Genomic DNA, 20773 nt, shown 5'->3' with positions numbered 1-20773 from the left:
TTTTTTCTGCAAGACACTGTTGACGCTCGTAACCGCGACAACAGCTGGCAGTTTTGTACCATAAATTTCCTGGAATTTTTAAAGTAAAGAGTACGGTGCATTAAAAATAAAAATAATTGTAATGATTACAATAGCACAAATTTCTATTCAGACAAGATTTCTCTGAGGTCCCCTGAATAAGCTGACAAACAGTAATGTAGGTTCAATTTTCTCCATATATATATTATTATTTTTATTATTTATTTTTTTTGTGGTAAAAAAACAAAAACATTTTTCTTTCAGATGGGATTAAAATAAAAAAAATATGTCTGTCAAACAGAGAAATAAAAGAAAGAAAGAAAGAAAGAAAGAAAGAAAGAAAGAAAGAAAGATCTCCTTTAATCCAGCATCTCGACCTGCTTGTTTGATGTCTGCTAATTTTGCCTGAATCTAAACACGTTACTCCTGGGAGACCCATGAATTGTTTGAAGTGCCCTAGTCTGCTGCTCAGGACCGAGGTTTATCATCTTCATGGGGCTTGTAGGAGAGAGATAAGTCACAAGACCCGTCCCATCATCCATCTCCTGATATTAGCATATTCACTAGGCTAATCCAATAGCAGGACAGCGATGACTCCAATTATGCTAATATTGTTAGCTGGCTCATTTTCACTAAAGTTATTTCCCATCTTTCTATCCCTTTCTTTATTCAATCTCTTTCTTGACTTGCCAATTGATCCACAAACAACTGGATAAGTACCTCTCCCCACCATTTGAGGAGCAAACATGCTCAGATGGGCCTTGTAAAAGAAGCAGGCTATTTTCAATTTTTCCAAACCATGTGGAAAAACTGCATTAAAGGTGAATTTTAATAAGGCCAAAAAAAAAAAAAAAAAAACACACACACAAAAAACAGAATTCTAAAGCCATTTCATGCATTCCATAGCAGTAGCGCAGTATAGTGATACTACAAAATCTGCCAGCATTTCCATAGTCTCAGCCTCAGATTTCACGCCCACGGACCGTTGGCTAAACGTCTGATGCATATGGAACACCAAAGTGGAAACACTTCAGGAGTGTCGAAGTCATCATCAGATGGGTTGATATGTTACAGGATTTCTGCGAGATGTGTCGTATTCTTTAATGTTCCGCCTCGAAACAAAGATACCGTGGCGCCAAACACCCTCACGAAAGAAGAAATCGGTCGTGTTTGCAACTGTGACGAGGAGCGCTCATCAGGATCAATTAAACGCTGGATTTTCAAAAGTATGTGAAATATTTAAAGTTTGCAGCATGGAATCTTAAAAATATTTTTGCACACCAGTCTGTTATTGTGGCAACATTTCCACACCCCAACATGTGATGATGAACAAAACGAACTGTGATTTTTTTTTTTTTTTTTGTCTGACATGTCGGTCAAACGGCCTCATGGGCCGGCCTTGGCCAATGAAAGCTGCCATGAATTCCAGACCTTCAGTTTGAAGTCTGGCTACGCGAGACTAGCATTACTACAGCTGGCAGCTGCTGGAGGATTTAGCATTTGTGTCAATGACAGGGTCGGAAATAAAGAAAAGGAAAAATCTTAATCTTAAATCTATTAAAAATCTCCAACTACCAACTACCTGTATTCATGCTGGATACGTACAGTATAGTTTTTAAAAACTCTTATACCATTATAAATTTCAAAAGAAATGTAAACAAGATAAATATATATATATATATATATATATATATATATATATATATATATATATATATATATATATATATATATTTATATATAAATAAATATATATATAGATATATAATCAAGTAAAGCATCTATTAACGCTCCAAAAAAGTAGCAATATTTTTTTTCTCATGATCTCTTCTTGCTAATTATTTTCAAACATTTTTAAATATGTATTTAAGTTCAACATGCAGATTTATCATTATTTATTAATTCATCAATTTAATTACGTTTTGGACAACAGGGGTTGGATGAAGCTTTTTCTCCTGATATCCCCGAAAATAACTTCAATTACATTTTCAGTTTCGATCGTACAGATAAGAGCAATACATCAATCGAATCTGTAAAGGGTCTACTTTTTTGTATACAGATATGATAACAACAAAACTTGTGCATTTATAATGCATAACAAACAAGGTGCTGTCTGCAGCCTTTGTCTGCGGTGATCTTCATTTACAAACGCGTCATTAAAATGAACTGTATCTCAGTGAATACTCAACGAAGCGACAAGAGATACATATCTATAGAATATGGAAGCATATGGGTAGCAATATTAAATTTCAAAGCTGAAACGCTGCTTTCATCTGATTGGTTGAAGTTACATATGCTTCCATAATAGAAAGCCTGACATGTCTACTTTTAAACTAAACAAGTGCTACCGAAAACAAATATTCTGTGATAAAGTAATCCATATGAAAACATAGTGATGTCCGTTTTTCACTTCTCCCTTCATTATCTTCTAATGTGACCATGCCCCCGCACTGAACGCACTATTCAGATTACAATGTTTCACTGAAGCGTGCGGCTTGAATACGCCCATACAACAGAAAACAATACAGCGAGACTGTTCAAGTTTTTTATTTTATTTTACTGTTTGCTTTGCGATGAGAGGAATAAGACATAATTCACCCCCACAAGATGTGATGTTTATGATGGTTAAGCTGTGCAATTAATCCGCGAATCACATTCCTCAAGGGCCGGGGAGCAGCTGGTCCATACAGTTAATGAATAATGGATCAACTACGACAGCCTACATCGCACATCCTGCGATGTGACTATCGTTGATTTGTACATCGCTATATTGATGCTTAAATGACACATCGTGCAGCCCTAGTCGAGGCCTACTCTAGGGTGACCATATGCGCCGTTCACTTTGATAGTTCCCTCTAGATCTCACCTTCTCACACGCAGCCCCACGATTGGTCGATTATGTTAAATACCTGCATGTTATTGGTCAAACTGCTCTGGATGTTTTAGGCATTATTAAAATCCTGGCTGGGACGTGTGTCGTATGAATGGCGCAAATGGTCACCCTAGCCTAGTTGCATATGACTTTTACCAACAAAAAGTGTCTTAGAAAATGTTAATAAATATATTGTTTTCTCTGAGTTAGTAAACAAGATGATTTTCACATAATTTAGAAAGAAAAATTCAAGGCCACAAGCTCCAGTTCTCAAAAGTCCCGGGAAACAATGTTCTGTATGTGTTTCATTGCCTTATTCAAGTGATTTAACATTTTTAGTTTTTCACTAACCACGCATAACATAACATTTTTTTCTCAAAAACACAATCATGTACACACATGCTGCTCACATATTATTATAGTGATAACAGTGATATTGGACTTTGGCCATTTAGATGTTTATAAGTAGCTGAAAAAGGCACAAATATCAGGGCATGACAAAACTTCCCCAAAAATACCCTTAGACATCAGAGGGTTAAAGCTTGAACTAATTTTTAAAAGATCTACTGTCTTGGACACACAGGTCTTCACGGGTTATTATGAGGCAGTTGAGTGACCATCACATTGTTTTACTTAAAAATATAATATATAATATATAAACTCTTTATTAAAAATAAAATATCAAAATGCATTTAAACTTCTGATTCACACCTCCCAAAACACCATGGCTGTTCATTCAGCATATAGACCAGGACCACAGATGCTCTGATTCAATCATCATTACTATAAATCTCTGATAATCATATTGCTCAAGACAGGTGAATAAACTGCAGATGCAGTGTAGGATGAACATCTGTATTGATCAGCCCCTGCATTGTTTACTCTCTCTGTCCTTAAATTCATTCTGTCAGCCATTATCCCTGAGGGCAAACAAACCCTGTGCCTTGATAATGTGATGAGGATTAAATTCAATTGATTATGATGATGGCACTTGCAAAGGTCAGCTCAACATGTTCAGAGAAATACTCCTTGCTCCATTTGAGCTCCATCATTATCAGTGATCCTTAATCAAATCAACTAACTTCTAAACTTCAAAATTACACAGTATGTTTGCTATGCAATTCCTCTAAACCAGTCTATAAAAGTGACACGTGCAACTAAAATAAGCTAGATCCACAGACCCATAGATATTTATGAAATCACCAAAGAAGACTGATTTTACTGCTATTGATCTGGCTTAACAAAGGAAGCCCTCTCTGGCATCATTCTTGCTAATGGTATCCCACAAGGAGCCACTGCCTCAGAGCTTATAAACACATTCTGTCAAAGTTCAACTGACTCATTTTCATTTCTGCCCTGAAAATAAATAGCTCACTGCTTGTTTATTTTTTTTTTTATATGTTTCTCTTTTATACTTTCTGTACAGCACTTTGGTTCCACTTGTGGTGTTGAAAGGGCTTTATAAATAAAGTTGAGTTGAGTTGAGTTGAGTTAATTTCTCTTTTCTTCCCCACTGCTTGAAAGACAAAATCAGAGCTGCGTTCGACTGATTCCATTTCTACAGCTGAATCAGTTTAAAAGCTGAACAATGGCACCAGCCATTAAACAATAAAGGATATTATATTCTAATTCATATACTTCTCTAGAGTATCACGTTTGTAACTGAAGTCTTTTTATACTCTACTATGTCCAAGCTCAAGTGTGTTCTTTATGGTCTAATTGCTAGAGCTGTGTTTTAACAAAAACATGGCTCTATAGCTGTAGTCAGTTTCTTTGCAAAAATGACATCTTACAGCAATGAGAAACTAAAGAGGGCTACACAGTCTGATAGTTAACAGTCATATAATTTTTATTAAAACTGAGATTCATACTGATCAGTAGCTCATTAAGAAGTTTTTAAGAGGGCCTCCTTGTTAATATTTTCATCAGTACTTGTGAGTTGGGAAGGTTTAATGAGGGCGATGAATATGTAATTGTTCTATATTTTAATATTTAGCTTGGTATCCATTATGCTGTTCCCCACTATCAATGTGGATGTTGAGTTTTCTTTTAGTAACACTGCATGTAACACCGCAAAGTTTATATTAACAAAGTTGTTAGGGGGTTAAAGAGTTGTACAAAATTAAATCATATCACAAACGGATGTCTGTTGCGCATCACGTCTCTGACTCTTTGGCAAATCACCAAGCTTGAATTACACTGGCAGACAGGCAGTCAGTTGTTGTCAGATTGAACAGTGAGATTGTATGCTTCATAATTTATGAGCAAACTGAAGGCAGCTTACTTATGCTAACATACTAATACACACAAATTATAACACTTGGATGCTTTTTCAGCTGAATGGGATATGCTCCATTTTATTTTTTCCCCTCAGCTATGATTAATGAAGGCTCTGTGACAGACTCTGAGGTATGCTCTTGATAAGATAATCTCTGCTCTGCTGTCACCTCCTCAAAATCTACAACCAGCAGATAAATGGGATGAATGGGGGAATGGAGGAATGCACACATTCAGAGAATGGACATCAAGGGGCTAGTGGAAGCCGTGAAACGTGATTGGCTGCTCCGTTTCCGCTGGCCTCCTTTGAAGCGGCACTGATTGGCTTTGTGCCTTTGTGGGCAGAGGACATAAACCGCCAGTGTGTTCAAAGCTGCCAGGCCCATAACACAGTACACAGAAGTCTTTGGTGCAAACGAACCAATGAATGAATGAAAGATTGAGGCAAATCCTCTCTATTTCTGACATTTACCACAGCAGCGTGAAGCCATGCCCAAATGAATAATGAAAATCACTTGACATGAGAGCTATGCAAGCTCTTCTTTTCTCTCTTTATCTCATCCATTCTCTAATATAAATGCGTCTTTCCTTGAACTGCTGATTTTCATTTCCCATTCCTTCCATTTGGTTCCAGGAATCCTCTTCTAATATGCAACTATCAGTAATTTTCATTCTTTTTTTTTTGATTCCTGCTAATAACAGAACATAACAACATAAGGTTGAGAGCTTATGGCACAGACAGAAAATGATTTGAGTGTGTACAGGCTACAGACATACATCTTACTCTTTCTAACACACCCAACAAACCGACTCAAATCTGGTTGTTGTTTTCCTTCCTCACTTTCAATAAGGGCACTTAGTCTGATTGAAAGCAATTTGACAGAAACCACTCAGAGATACTACATGTTGTATATCCTGATGCTATATGTAATTTAAAATGAAGGGAGGTTACTTGTGATTGACTACCAGTCGGAGAAGTGGTGCAACTTTAATGGCAGGGTTGTCATCAAGCTGAAAGGAAAAGGTACATTTGTGTGCAACAATATCTGTCTAGCTCTGGTGAGAGTTCTCTAGAGCTAGTGAGATACACAATGAAGTATGTCTAGACTCTTTCAAACAAATTCACTTTCTTTTAAAACTGGGTTTTTCAAACTTTTTAACACCAAGGACCAATGAATCCTCTCACTTTGGAATGTAAAATAACTACCTTCTGTTTTCATATAGTTTAAATGTAATTTATTCATGTGATTGCAAGGCTGAATCTTCAGCAGCCATTACTCCAGTCTTCAGTGTCACATGATCCTTCAGAAATCATTCTAATATCCTGACTTGGTACTTTGATATAAAAAAATTATGTAACATTATAAATGTATTAATGCTCACTTTTGATCATTAATTGCATCCTTTCTAGGGCTGCGTCTCGTTTCAGATGTCTCGATTCCATTCCATTCCATTATCGATTTTTTTATTTATTTTTTTATTACATTCAATGAATACAGTTTTAATAAATAAAGAAATTATTTTAAATTATTTATCAGAAATTAAGAGCCACAGGCCTGTATTTTAAACATTTTCTCTTTTTTTGTATAGGGTCCTTTTTTAAATAATAATAGGGCCATATAAAATGTTCTTCTTAATTTTTCTGGTAATCAGATGAAGGCATAAAACAATTAAATTTATCCTAATCAAATGAAAAACCCTTTTATTTTTGGCAAACAAAGTGCTGGGCAAAAAAACAGAGGTTTACTGTTAAAATTAAACAGAAATCAAATGTGATTATTCCTTTCAAATAAAGATTTATAAATATTTATTAATAGTAGTAGCATTGTTGTTACATTGAGTCTTAAGACTTTTAAATAGTAATATATTTTTGACAATTTCTTCACGTTAAACTTACCTTTTATTTTGATGGGTTGCCGTGAGGAAATTGCAGCTGCTGTGTATGTGATATGTCAGTAGTTTTGTCAAATTAAATTGTAAAATGCTAATGAAGTGACTCTCAGAGCAGCTGGGGATGAAGTTTGTGTATTTATATCATCATAGTGAGACAACAGAGGCTGAAAACACAGCGAGCGTCGTCCGTGCTTGTGTAAACAAAACCATTCATTCATTTATTGCGGAAATTATGGCGTCTTTACGTGTGATGTCAAATGCTTCCACAGATTTTTAGTATTAGTATAGAATAGAATAGAATAGAATAATATAGAATTGTACCTCAAGCATTACCAATCGCACATATTGCTTTGGTCTTGGTTCTTGTCAACAGAATCTCCGCCACGATAAGCATTCTGTTGTAACATAGCGCAAGATAAATAAGAGGGCGACATTTAGTGGAGAAGACTAATGAAAAGATTCACATTGATCAGATCTTCTTTTAATTGTTTGCTGCAAATAAATACCAGAAAAGATCGCTTCACGGCTTTTAAGAATCAATATCAAATCTATGGCATTTTAAAAAAAACTTCATCAAAAAATCTATTTTCTTGCCCAGCCCTAATCCTTGCTGAAAAAAAAAGACTTACAGAGCACCATGGAGATTCCTTGTTTAAAGGGCCACTTTCTGTTCAGGGCAATTTAAAATAATTTCTTATGTTAATGGTGGGAAGTCATGGCCAATGGTGGGAAGTCATGGCCTTCCACAACTCCTTAGAGAGTCAGATTTATAACTTGAAAGTCACAGGTTCAAGTCTCAGGTATGGCAGGGATTGTAGGTGGGGGAGTGAATATCCAGCACTCTCTCCACCTTCATTACCATGACTGAGATGAGACCATTGACCAAGGCACTTTACCCCCAACTGTTCCGCAGCATTGGCTGGCTACTTCTCCGTGTTCACGGTGTATGTGTGTGTGTGTGTGTGTGTGTTCACTACTGTGTGTGTGCACTTGGATGGGTTAAATGCTGAGCACAAATTCCGAATATGGGTCACCATACTTAGCCACATGTCACTTAACTTTAAGAACAGGTCTCTTGTGCCTCTCCAGTCCCTTAATTGACACTTAATTTAAACCTTTCTATTAACACCTCTGATCCTTAGTCATTAGACTGCAGCATGTGTGAAAGAAGGGGCTTTAAAATGAAATGCAGTTTAGATTGATAGATATTCAGCTGCAGGATCAGCTGAGTTTATAAGACAACCCAGATGAGGCTCAAATCCACAATCCTCAGCTCCAAATCTGATGTCCTTCAAAGAGGCCACTGGGCTCATAAGACAATATTCCCAACAGCAAAGCTCCCCGCTTTGAACCTGAGTGGTAATATGTTCATTTCAGTGCTAACCCATAGTCATATCACTTTAGAAGATTTTCTTAATGTCAGCAGACATAAAAGATGAGAGGAGTCTGACAGGCCAAACAAAGACGCACTTAGTATTCCTGGAATATTGCAAAGACAATTCCTCCATCCAAAGCAACGTGATTCATTTTTAACAAGCCTATCAAGAGGCTGGTTATCTCAGGGCTTTCCCAAATTAGGAAAAAAGAGACATATAATGTGGACATGAGTTGAGTGGTCACGAGAATTCTCAGCCTCATTAAAGCAGTAAAGACTCATTCAAGCTAAGAATAATCAATGAAACGATAACTAAATTAGCATCCACACTAATGCACAATAACATTCTGTTTATTATAAGAATACAGAAATTATGTCATTTGCCATTTTAAATGATCAAGCTCTTTTAATGGGGTGGAAAATGGGGTGTTGTTCCATAATTTTTTTACTGTTATGTGATGTGGACTTCCCTATTCTTAAAGAATTAGAACAGTTATTAAAGCGGTCATATGATGCAATTTAAACCTAAAGTTGCAAAGACTAAAGTCTTAAATCCAAAGAGAAATAATTTGTAAAACTTAAAACTTAAAAAAAATGCCTACTTAAAACGCTTCGTTTAAACACGCCCCCACATGTCTATGTCACTGTGTGGAACGATTTGCATAACACCCCCCAAATGTTCACACAAAGAAAGAAGGCATAAGTTTTATTCTCACTGTAGTATTCTTGTTGCCATTATGTTGTAGAGATGCTGTGTGTTTCGTTCTAAAAGCAAAACTACTTTGTTCGGCCTTTCAAAAGCGGATGATATCCACTTAGTCATGCCTAAAGCTGATTAATGGAGGAAATACATTAACCTTGCACTGTGGATCGGCTTTCAACGAGGACAAAGTGAAATTCAGCCTTGGGTCATCATAGGTGGTTGCCCGCAAGCTGTTGGCTGCACCGTTCTCAAGTCCACCGGCCGTTCATCACTCTAACCCCGCAGTGTGTGACGCTTTGTGACGCATTTTATGGACGACTACTTCCTGAACCTGCAGAGTAACCTACAATGGGTCTGTGCTCAAAGGCTGTTTCTATAAAGTCGGGGAGTTACAACTTTGTAAAGACAGTCTGATGCTTCTGACTCACAGCCTGTAAGTATGTTTTTATATTTAAAGAATTTGCTACTGATGATTCAAACACAAGTTTTAAGCAGTGTAGAGTATCGCTTGTTTGTTGTCGTTTCTCTGATCACAAATGCAGACATGGTTTTGTTTACATGACACGATAAGCAACACGTAAATACACAGTATAAGTCATTATAATCAGTAATTATGTCCCCACTGGGTTTTATTGGTTTTGTCTCGTCGTGCCAGGAGATGCCATCACAGTATTGTAAGGGTCATAACATTTCCATCACACACTTGAGGTATTCAGCCAATCACAATGCACTGGATAGCTGGCCAATCAGAGCACAGCTCGCTTTTCAGAATGATGAGCTTTGTAAAAATTGATGCATTTCAGAAAGGCGGGGCATAGAGGAGAATTAATAATGTACAGTATTTGGAAAATAATGGGTCTCATTCACTAATTTTTGTGTACAATTTTCTTATTTATACGCACATTTGAACTTCTCACGAGAACTTTCCGCCTAATTCACAACACGTGCGTACGCACATGAGCTTGTTCTTAAACCCATTCTTCTGTTAGTGAATTTGGAGTCTTCTAAATGAGCGCCCGCGTGCACAAGCTCAGTAATTAGCATAATTCACGCCCAAACCAGCTCCATATAAGGGCTTTCCACAACGAGGCACTTGTACAGAGAAAGACAATTATGGCACCGAAACAAAAGACAAAGAAAAATAACTTTAACGATAATGAATGTGAGGTTTTGCTGTCAGAGGTGGAAGTCAGGAAAAAATATTTGTTATTTAAAAGTGTATCCACTGGCATAACTAGCACAGGTAAAAAGGAAGCATGGGTTATAACACAGGCTTGGAGTTAAGGTGGTATAGGGTGAGAGTGGTTGGTGATGTGGCTTAGGTGTGGTTCCAGTGAGTTGCATAGATCAATGAGGACTTCTCTAGGCAACCTAAAGCGACTGAACAGCCATTCGTCACTCTCCGCGAACATATCTGTGCGCTCTCTAAAGACGCACTCTCTCCTTAGAGCACGCGCCGCGATGTCTTCAAGCAGTACCAAGTGTGCCATGCCTCTAAACACAAGATGAGACACATTAATCACCGTTTATATAAGGATAGATCAGGTGATTATTGTTTGGACCTCTAATATTATATATATATATATATATATATATGAAGAGTTCAGATGCAAAAGCCTCTAAATGCCATCTGAAATTTTCATCTAAAATTAGGATTTTTATCAAGCTCCTATTCTTAGGTTGATTAATTTTACTTTAATTGCGATGTTCAGGTCCTTTTCCAGGTTATTAAAGTGAAATAACTGAACATAAATATAGGAGCCTGATAAAAAAACTAATTTTAGATGAAAATTTCAGATGGCATTTAGAGGCTTTTGCATCTGAACTCTTCATATATATATATATATATATATATATATATATATATATATATATATATATATATATATATATATATATATATATATATATAATTGGAACTGTAATTATAATTTATCAATAACATCTAATTATACAGGGTTCTTAACACATGCTTATAAGGCCCCCGTTTGTACATGATTATTGCGTACGTGTGGTATAAGTTGTTCTTGAATCTTTTCGTACATTTAGAATAAATTTTAGTACGAAAGTTTTTGATGAATCATGATTTATTCGTGAAAACGTCCGTATGCACATTTCACGCAAAAATCTGTGCCTACGCAGTGAATGAGACCCAATGTGTTTTTTTTTTACCTAAAAATGCATAAACATATTGAATTAAACCAAAACACAACATAATGTTCTTTATAGCAACGTCAAATGACCCCTTGCATATGATCATTACAGTTAGTGTTTTGGTGTAAATAAGACATGACAAGAAAATTATTTTCGTTAACCTAAATTGATAACCAGTAAGCAACATTACAGCTGTTTCTTTGATTATGGTCACTTTCAGCTGTGTGGACTCTCTTTAGTTTGTGTTATTTGTCCACACATAATGTACAACAGTGGACCTAAATGCACCCCAGGAGCTCTGTTTCTTTTATTTCTGAAAGTAAATAATTAAAATTCATCCTGCATTGCCATTACTGACACATCTCAAATGATATTGTGTTTTCTGTGGTAGAAACGACAGTGGTGGAAACCACATTTTAAACATTAACATTAAAATATCAGCTAATTTACTAGCAAACATTTTATGCATCTTAAATACACACATTGATTTATAATTGTATTAGATTTTATATTACACATTACATATTAATTTATATTTGCATTAAATTACATTATACATAAAATTCTCACACTTTGCCTACTGACAGAATAATAGCTTGATTGGAAATAATGCCAAGGAACTACACTGCGACCAAAAAGGTGGCATATGCAACCTTTTGAAATGCCATTGCGACCCTAATATTTAAGGGGTCGCAAATGTATCACTGATTTTTTTTGTACCTACATTATGTTTAAGGCAATATGCTATGATTAACTATGAGCATTTATTAAAACAGAAATGTGTATTTTAAGAATACATTTATAATGTGCTCTGAGCATTCAACACATCAAGTTGGCTTCAACCAGTGGCTCGAAGAATACCAGTGGTTAAGGTACCAAGACGGAGCAATGCACTGTGTGTACTGTACATTCTGTGGGCTTACTATAAATAATTTGTGCGACCAAATCATGTTTTGTGCCAGTAACTGAAAAAGTTAGTAGCGCAAGTTCCACCAGTGGATAGTTAGTGTAGTTCCCTGAAGGCCCAATGTATGATCTGTATAACATTTACCTTTATATTTAGAACTTACATACCCATACTTACAAGCACATACCATATGTCATAATTGATGTCTTTCCCTTGCTGACAATTTATACAAAATGATGATTTATATTTTTTATGAAGGATTTTTATATCAAGATAAATCAAGCCAGAGCCAAGATTTTTTTATGTGATTTTAATATAACAAAAAGAAAAGGTTGAAATCATATATTTTTGTATTTACTTACTTAAATTTAAATGTAATTTAAATAAAATCAACCCTTGGAACACAAAAGCACCCAAGCCAAAGAAACACGCTTATATACCATGATCCCAGTTCTATCTCCAGACAAACATTCAAAGGATTACTAAAGGCATAGCTGAGATTCAGTAGCCAGGCAGAATGAGATCTAGACAGAGTGTGTAAGTCTATACGAGCGTCTCTGTTCTACAGGCTGGTATGGACAACTCAGTGTGAGGCATGTGAATGTAAACAGCAGTGATATACAACAGGTCCAGCTGGCAAACAGACAACTGTGTGCTTGTGTCACCATCATGTCTAATGCTGGTGTCCCTTTCTCGCTTGCTTAGGGCCCTTTCACCTAAAGAATGAGGGTAAGAATAGCTGCGTTTCCACTGTCGGGCCAAAAGCATGCATGCTAGTGTGTGCCAGGGCCAGTCGCGTTTCCACTGTCACTTCCGGGGCTTGATCATGCCTCGTCGGGGCTTCCTCGGGGCCAACGGCCACGGTTTTTTGGCTGACGAAAACCTTGGGCCAAAGCGGGCCAGCTGGGGCTAGAGGAGTGGTTATAACCAGTAGTGTAGCCAGAAAAGAGACTCTGGGTGTGCATATGAAAATCTGGGTATGCCACATTTATTGTCAGATTACTGTGCAAAATTATGGGATAGTATTTTTGTCACACTGCTTCCGTCCAACCATACTCCTAGTGTTAATTTGCAGGTCGTGTCAAAATGTAGTTAATTGTTAAATGTAATAATTTTCTTCCAAATACGATAATTTTGAACTTTAGCTATTTCATCTTGTTTATTTTTCATTACAATTTATTCACTTTAAATAATTTATAATATATAATTATAGGATTAAAATGAATTGTAGTTGCTCAATATAGAGCTTTTTTTTATGTTTTTGTTAAGTCTGGGAAATTAGAATGCGCATGCATCAACAGAAACATTTATTAGCTGAACCCAGTTTTTTTTACGTGCCATTTATAGCAAGACATATTACAGATGATATTACAGATGCTTTGTCAGATTTAAGTTGAAGCGCGTGCCGAACCGTGTGTGGTGTACCGAACGGTTTGGTTTTTTTATTTCAGCAAACCGTGCCATCCCTATTACCTCAATAATCAATCAATTACAGGCCTAAAACAATCATGCCCGAGCAGACGGATATTAGTACATCTCATCACATCGGCACCCACGTCTAAATCAGTTGTATGGTCTGGTTTTCAGTATAAAACAGTTGTGTCAAGTATAAATGTCTCGTCTGTTTCGGGAGGTGTGCGCGCAGTCAGCTGAGGCTCGCACCTTTTTTTCTCAGATTTTGAAATATCTTCGCGATCGACTTAAAATGCTTCCAAGATCAACTTGTCGACCGCGATCGACGGGTTGGTGACTCCAGATATAGCGACCAACTTTTTTTGAGCAAGCATTGATTATGCGTGACACAGTTTCAATTTGTGGGAGGCATGTATTGGGCTCAAACGCTGTGCGCGCACACGCTACGCGGGACGGGTGGTCACCCTACCTGGCACACCCGTCTAGAGTGTGTCCACCTTTGTGTGTGGGTCCATGTACATGCTGAATCGACAGGTTAAAAAAAGCCTCAAGTCCAAATATTCATTTATCACCAATTTACTGTTTGACAAACACTTCCTGCTTCAATGTCCAGATCTGAATTTTAAAAAATCTCAAACATACTACGAAGTCCCGATCTGAATCAACCGAGTCGCGAACATGCTCCGAAGTGCCGATCTGAATCAACCGAGTCGCGAACAGGCTCCGAAGTGCCGATCTGAATCAACCGAGTCGCGAACATGCTCCGAAGTCCCGATCTGAATCAACCGAGTCGCGAACATGCTCCGAAGTCCCGATCTGAATCAACCGAGTCGCGAACAGGCTCCGAAGTGCCGATCTGAATCAACCAAGTCGCGAACATGCTCCGAAGTGCCGATCTGAATCAACCGAGTCGCGAACAGGCTCCGAAGTGCCGATGTGAATCAACCGAGTCGCGAACAGGCTCCGAAGTGCCGATGTGAATCAACGGAGTCGCGAACATGCTCCGAAGTCCCGATCTGAATCAACCGAGTGGCGAACATGCTCCGAAGTGCCGATCTGAATCAACCGATAGCCCAAGTTTAGTAAACATTTTTTATTGAGACTATAAAATATAATTCTGCATCTATTTTTAGGTGTGCCAGCTGCCACTGTGGGTGGCACAGGCACACCTGTGGCTACGCCACTGGTTATAACAAAGGAGGAGTTTATCCGTGTCTGATCATTTCAGAAAGATAACAGCTTTATCACCAGTATTAAAGACTTTTTAAAATAAGTTGAGATCAAAACTCACTTTCTGTCATCAGCAAATGTTTGAAATAACTTGATCCGATGTGGATTATAATCACAAAACAAGGCAGAAATATTTATAAGCAATGCAGAAGACATTAAAACATTAATGTTACCAAAGTAAACATGATAAATACAACCACTTGGAGAAATCAGACGTCAGCTTCTTATTCTCAATCACAATCGTGAATTTATTTAGTAACATATTTTATCTGTCATAAGGCTCATCTCGAGAGTTTAGCTCCGCGTAGCCCATCATAAAAATATAATAATGTTTTTTGCTCGGGAGCTTTTCTAAAAATATAGAGCGTCAGCACCGCGGATCATTTCAGAAAGCTAAAACACCAGCATTAATAATTGTAATAAACATTTTTTATATATAAATTGAGCTCAAAACTCACTTTTAGTCAGCAGCGTGTGTTTGAAATAATTTGATCTGATGTGGATTATAATCACCAGTGTTGGGCAAGCTACTTGGAAAATGTAGTGAGCTAAGCTACCAGTTACTCTAAAGTAAATGAAGCTTCACTACACTGAAGCTAACCCCCTGGGAAATGTAGCAAGCTAAGCTACATCAACAGTAGCTTGCTACATCTAAGCTACTTTTAAAATTACCTTTTTATGTTGAACACGTTTTATTACAAGTCAGTGCTATCTCAGTGCTTAAAACTGTCAGTCAAACAGACAGGCAGGTGTAATTGTTTAGTTTAATAGTTTTTTTTTGTGTTCCTTACCAATTTGGCAACAAAAACAATCAAAATACATGTAATTAACAATGTGCGCACAAGTAAGTGTATGCACCTGTTGCATGGGCATGCTTAATATACTGTAGGACTTTGCATAACAAAATGCAAGACCTCCAAACAGTACAAAAAAATGGCCAGGCTGGCCCTTATGAAACAAAAATATATTGCAGTATATTGGAAAATATCATGTAATATATTAGGCATATATTCTTATATATATTTATTTTTTCCAATATATTGAAAGCGGCAATCATTTGTATATTTTGCAATATATTATATAATATATGTGTCATCAATATATTATTAAATGTATTCAAATATATTAGAAATAAAAAGGAAAATAATATATTATAATATATCACAATATATTTTAAGAAATATATTGGTAAATATATTTTCCTTTCGTAAGGGGGAAAATATTGATAATTGATCATTTTTACAAGCAGCATCTGAAAACATATTTTCTCTCTGTTATCTCGGTCAGTGTCATGTACTTGTCGAGGTACGGCCACGGCGACTCACTCCTCGGGATTAACTGTTCTCCGACCTCATCCTATGCCATCATTTCATCAAATAATTTTTTGCGTGACTGGCCAAGGAGTGGTACCATCCGGAGCAGAAGGTGGTGGTAATGCATCATAAAGATGGTTGGTTGCTATCCACCGTAAACACAAACAAGATGAAGTAGCGCCGTCATGTCACTACTGATCCAGGATCAGCGATCTTAGCAGTTGTATTTGCCGATTTGAGTTTGAGCTTCAGAAATGCTTGCGAAAATGTAGCTTGTGTGGAAGCTACCGCACTACTTGGTAAAAAAAGAGCTTCGCTACTGAAAAGCTATTTGATTCAGAAAGTAGCAAAGCTACGACCAAGCTACTGAGAAATGTAGTTAAACTAGTAGCTTCGCTGCTTGTAGCGACGCTACTGCCCAACACTGATAATCACCATACAAGGAAGAAATATTTATAACCGATGCAAAAAACAGTAAACATGGTAAACTGTGACCGCTTGAAGAAATCAGACGTCAGTTTCTTATTCTCTATCACAATCGTGTATTTATTTAGTAACTTATATTATCTGTCATTAGTCTCGTCTCGAGAGTTTAGCTCCACGTAGCCTATCATAAAAAGTGAAGTGACATTCAGCCAAGTATGGTGACCCATACTCAGAATTTGTGCTCTGCATTTAACCCATCCAAAGTGCACACACACAGCAGTGAACACACACACACACTGTGAGCACACACCCGGAGCAGTGGGCAGCCATTTATGCTGCGGCGCCCGGGGAGCAGTTGGGGGTTCGATGCCTTGCTCAAGGGCGCCTAAGTCGTGGTATTGAAGGTGGAGAGAGAACTGTACATGCACTCCCCCCACCCACAATTCCGTCCGGCCCGAGACTAGAACCCACAACCCTTCGATTGGGAGTCCAACCCTCTAACCATTAGGCCACGACTTATAATTATAACAAAATATTATAATGGTTTTTGTTTGGGAGCTTTTATAAAAATAGAGATATTATCATTCAATCTAAATGTGACTTATAGGCTACAAATAAAGATAAACATAAATAAATAAATAAAATAGAAATACATTTATTTCTGTGTGACTAATTTTGAATCCTGATGAATTAATTCATTATGATCAATGTATCACTTATAGTAAAACATTGATGCTTTTGAATTATATATTTAACAAATCATGAAAACAAACGGCCAATTTTATCGTGTTAATTTTGTGATTGCGCATGTTCCAGTGACTTATTTCTTAGTTTTCTGATAACTTCTCTTTATTGGGGAAATGATGGGGTTGCATGATGTTGTTCCTGAGAGGCGTGTAAACGGCGTGTTTTAGTGACGCGCAGCAGAGCTTCAGGCCCTGACTGTGGAAACGCTGCGCTATTCTGGCCTCAGGGCTACTGTCCCGACAGTGGAAACATGGCTAATGTGGGCCTAAATATGACAGCCCACCCCATGCCTCAGCCCTTTCCATCTCATTTCTCTCTCCCCCTCCCTTCAAAATCCGATCATCCTCCCCCCTCCATGATCAAGAGCCATACTCATAACAACCCTTTTACAGCGATGCCCTCCTAAGACCCAGACACAAAAACACAAGCACAGTTCATTACCATATGGAGCTAAACAGAGTCATATATGGCATATGTGACCCTGGACCACAAAATTAGTCTTAAGTCACTGGGGTATAATTGTAGCAATAGCAAAAATACATTGTATGGGTCAAAATGATAGATTTTTCTTTCCATGAATATATTTTGTAAATTTACTACTGTAGATATATCAAAACTAAATTTTTGATTAGTAATATTCATTGCTAAGAACTACATTTTGGACCACTTTAAAGGTGATTTTTTTTTTTTTTTTCAATATTTCGATTTTTTTTGCACCCTCAGATTCCAGATTGTTGGAATATTGACAAATATTGTCCTATCCTAACAAACCATACATCAATAGAAAGCTTATTTAGCTAATATCAGCTTTCAGATGATTTATATATCTCAATCCCGAAAAATTTACCCTTATGACTGGTTTTGTGGTCCTGGAATCACATAGTATTCCTTCCTGTTCCTATTTGGCAAGAATCAATTAATAATTTACATACAGTTCAATTTTTTTTCCAACAGGCTAGTTTCCAAACATCTGCTGGGTGATGAAGGGTGCTAGAAGAACAGTAAGCTGAATCTATACTTTATTGATTCCGTTGGGGAATTTGGGCTCCTTGTTTGTTCCAGTACTGTTGGGATCTCAGAGAAGGAACAAAAAGATCCAACTGACATTCTGGTGATGAGACATGTATGACAAGTGAGCTGGCAATACCCACAGGCTACCCACATCCCACAAACAAAGACATGCAAAGGCAGAAGCAGAGAGAAGGCAATAGTACATTTTCAAATCTTGGCTTTAACAGAAAACATCATTTTTACCGAATGAGTTGCCTGCACTTTTTTTGAGTAATCATTATAAAACTGAACCCTCGTTACGGTCCTCAGCAGCATGTCCGCTTTTCCAACCTCAGTATGGCAACATCAGAGGATGGCGAGGGCAAATTGCATGTCTGCATGGAGTGAGCTTGAGCGAGACCAAGAACAGCACAGCACCTGAATCAACCTACATCTTAAAGTTGAAGCCTGGATCTAGGTCTCTCAGACAGTGCTCATTCATGACTAAACTGTGCCAGACACACAAATGATGAGCTCTGGGGCAAACATCATCGACTCCATGTGCCAATGCCACTGTCTGCTCAATATCCTTCAACAGACATGAATGCAGGCATGATAGCTGACCCATATCTGGCCATTCCCATTTACAGTAACAGCGTAGAAACAAATGGGACCATGAGCGTGCTGGAGAAGCAAGAGTTAAATTATGAATGAGAAGAGAGTATCTGTGTAAGCAGAGCAGAGAGAACAGATGCAGATGCTGCTCAGAACTGTTAGTATTTTTACTGTGATAGTAACAAACAGCTTCTCAAAACAGAAGACGTGGTCGCTATTGGGAGGATCAGAACCTACAAAAACGAGTCCCGAAACCCGGACATTCAGAACGACTGTGCGTCCTTTCACGATGTGGTTAAAATATTAAACCCGACAGAAGATCAATACGGTGATTTCATGAGAGCGCGGCCGCTCTATCACGCTCATAGACCCTTATGACGGACCGCTGCAATCCGTCAGACAGACGTAACAAATCTCACGTTGTGTGTGACAAGGAATGGCGCGCGACCGCATCTGCCTAATCAACAGCAGTTTAGTCTGTTTCCCATTGTGTGTGTGAAACCCCCTCCATTTCCTCTCTACATGCATACAATTCTCTTGTGGATACAGTGTATTCAGCCGCACTGACATTAAGACGAACCGTGTCGAGTTTGCTTTCATGCCTTAATCCATAAACATGTAGCCTATAACATAGGCCTATAACATATAACATGCATGCATCTATCTATCTATCTATCTATCTATCTATCTATCTATCTATCTATCTATCTATCATATTCAGGGAGGATAGTGAATGTCATACAACGCTCCCCCTGTCATTTAGGTCTAGCATGAATAAGCGATTAATGCTTTTGAATTATGGTTAATTTCCTCAAAGCCACTTTAGTGGTAATAGCTTCACTATCTGCATGCTGGCCACGCTCGTGAAGAATATACGGTTACATGTGTTACATGTGTAGCGATCGTGTCAAACCTCTCACCTTCATATCATTGACAATAGCCTGGAATAATCCACCAAGCGCCCCGCACTCCTTCTCCACCGACTCCACGTTTATATTATCCATCTTCAGCGAATACAGATTTAAAGAAAAAATACTTCCACAATAGCCAGACGAGACGCGTCCTGAGAGCTAAAAGCAGGAGTGTGTTGGAGAGCTAGATTTCAGCAGAAATCGCTGCGTCTTCAGCTGTGGGTTTGCCCAGATGATTGAGGCAGATGATGGGGAGAGACGAGAGAGAGAGGTGGGTTAGTCTCTCTATCTCTCCTCGGCTCCGGTTCTACTCTCCGCGGTTGGTGGAGGTTAGGCTCGTGGATGGCCCCGCAATAGTCACGGTCATCTTCAGACGACGATGCGGAATCGAGCTGAATGGATGTGAGAAGCGGTGGGTCGGTGCGCCACCAGCCCGGGAGAGACTGCTGAGTGAGTGAACCGAGCAGAAGCGGAGCAGCGCGAGAGAGAGAGAGCCAGTAACTCGAGCCATGCGATTCGGATTGGGCAGAAGCGCTTCTCTTGTCACATGGAGGCCAGAGGGAGGAGAGAGGGGACACAAACACACATGCGAGCTATTCACTCTGTACAGTTATTCTGTCCGATTTTTTTTTTAAATCGAAGTCTGAAATTAATTTATTTAGCATCCTTTTTTTAATATATAAAAGGGTAGTAGCCTAGGCAACTTGTCATATTGCATTTTGTTTTGTGCATCCAGTTTGATCTGTGCCTGAAGCTATACCCTTTTCACTATTGACTTCCATTGTATGGACAAAAAGGCAAAATAAAAATATTCATGTTATGTTCCACATAAAACAACATTTCATAATGGTTTGGAACGACATGAGGGTGGGTAAATGATAACAGAATTTCCATTATTGAGTGAACTGTCACTATAATGGAAACCTATC

At 37.9% G+C, this 20773-nt stretch overlaps 1 protein-coding gene across 4 annotated transcripts in view; it reads right to left on the bottom strand.

Annotated features, from left to right (window-relative positions):
- Positions 1-20773, bottom strand: part of LOC128016667 (protein MTSS 2-like) — an 86126-nt gene that overhangs the window by 54004 nt on the left and 11349 nt on the right. The window contains exon 1 of one of the 4 annotated variants that reach the window (XM_052601353.1): positions 19854-20373. The exons of 2 other annotated variants lie outside the window; for them this stretch is intronic. In XM_052601353.1, coding sequence (XP_052457313.1) covers positions 19854-19937 — 84 coding nt within the window. In that variant the 5' untranslated portion in view covers positions 19938-20373. Of the gene's footprint in view, positions 1-19853; positions 20374-20773 lie in introns of those variants that run through there. One more of the 4 variants, XM_052601355.1, reaches the window with a different exon arrangement.

The sequence above is a fragment of the Carassius gibelio genome, chromosome A7 (genome assembly GCF_023724105.1).
Source record: "Carassius gibelio isolate Cgi1373 ecotype wild population from Czech Republic chromosome A7, carGib1.2-hapl.c, whole genome shotgun sequence".
Taxonomy (NCBI): Eukaryota; Metazoa; Chordata; class Actinopteri; order Cypriniformes; family Cyprinidae; genus Carassius; species Carassius gibelio.
This window is presented reverse-complemented; position numbering and strand designations above follow the sequence as displayed.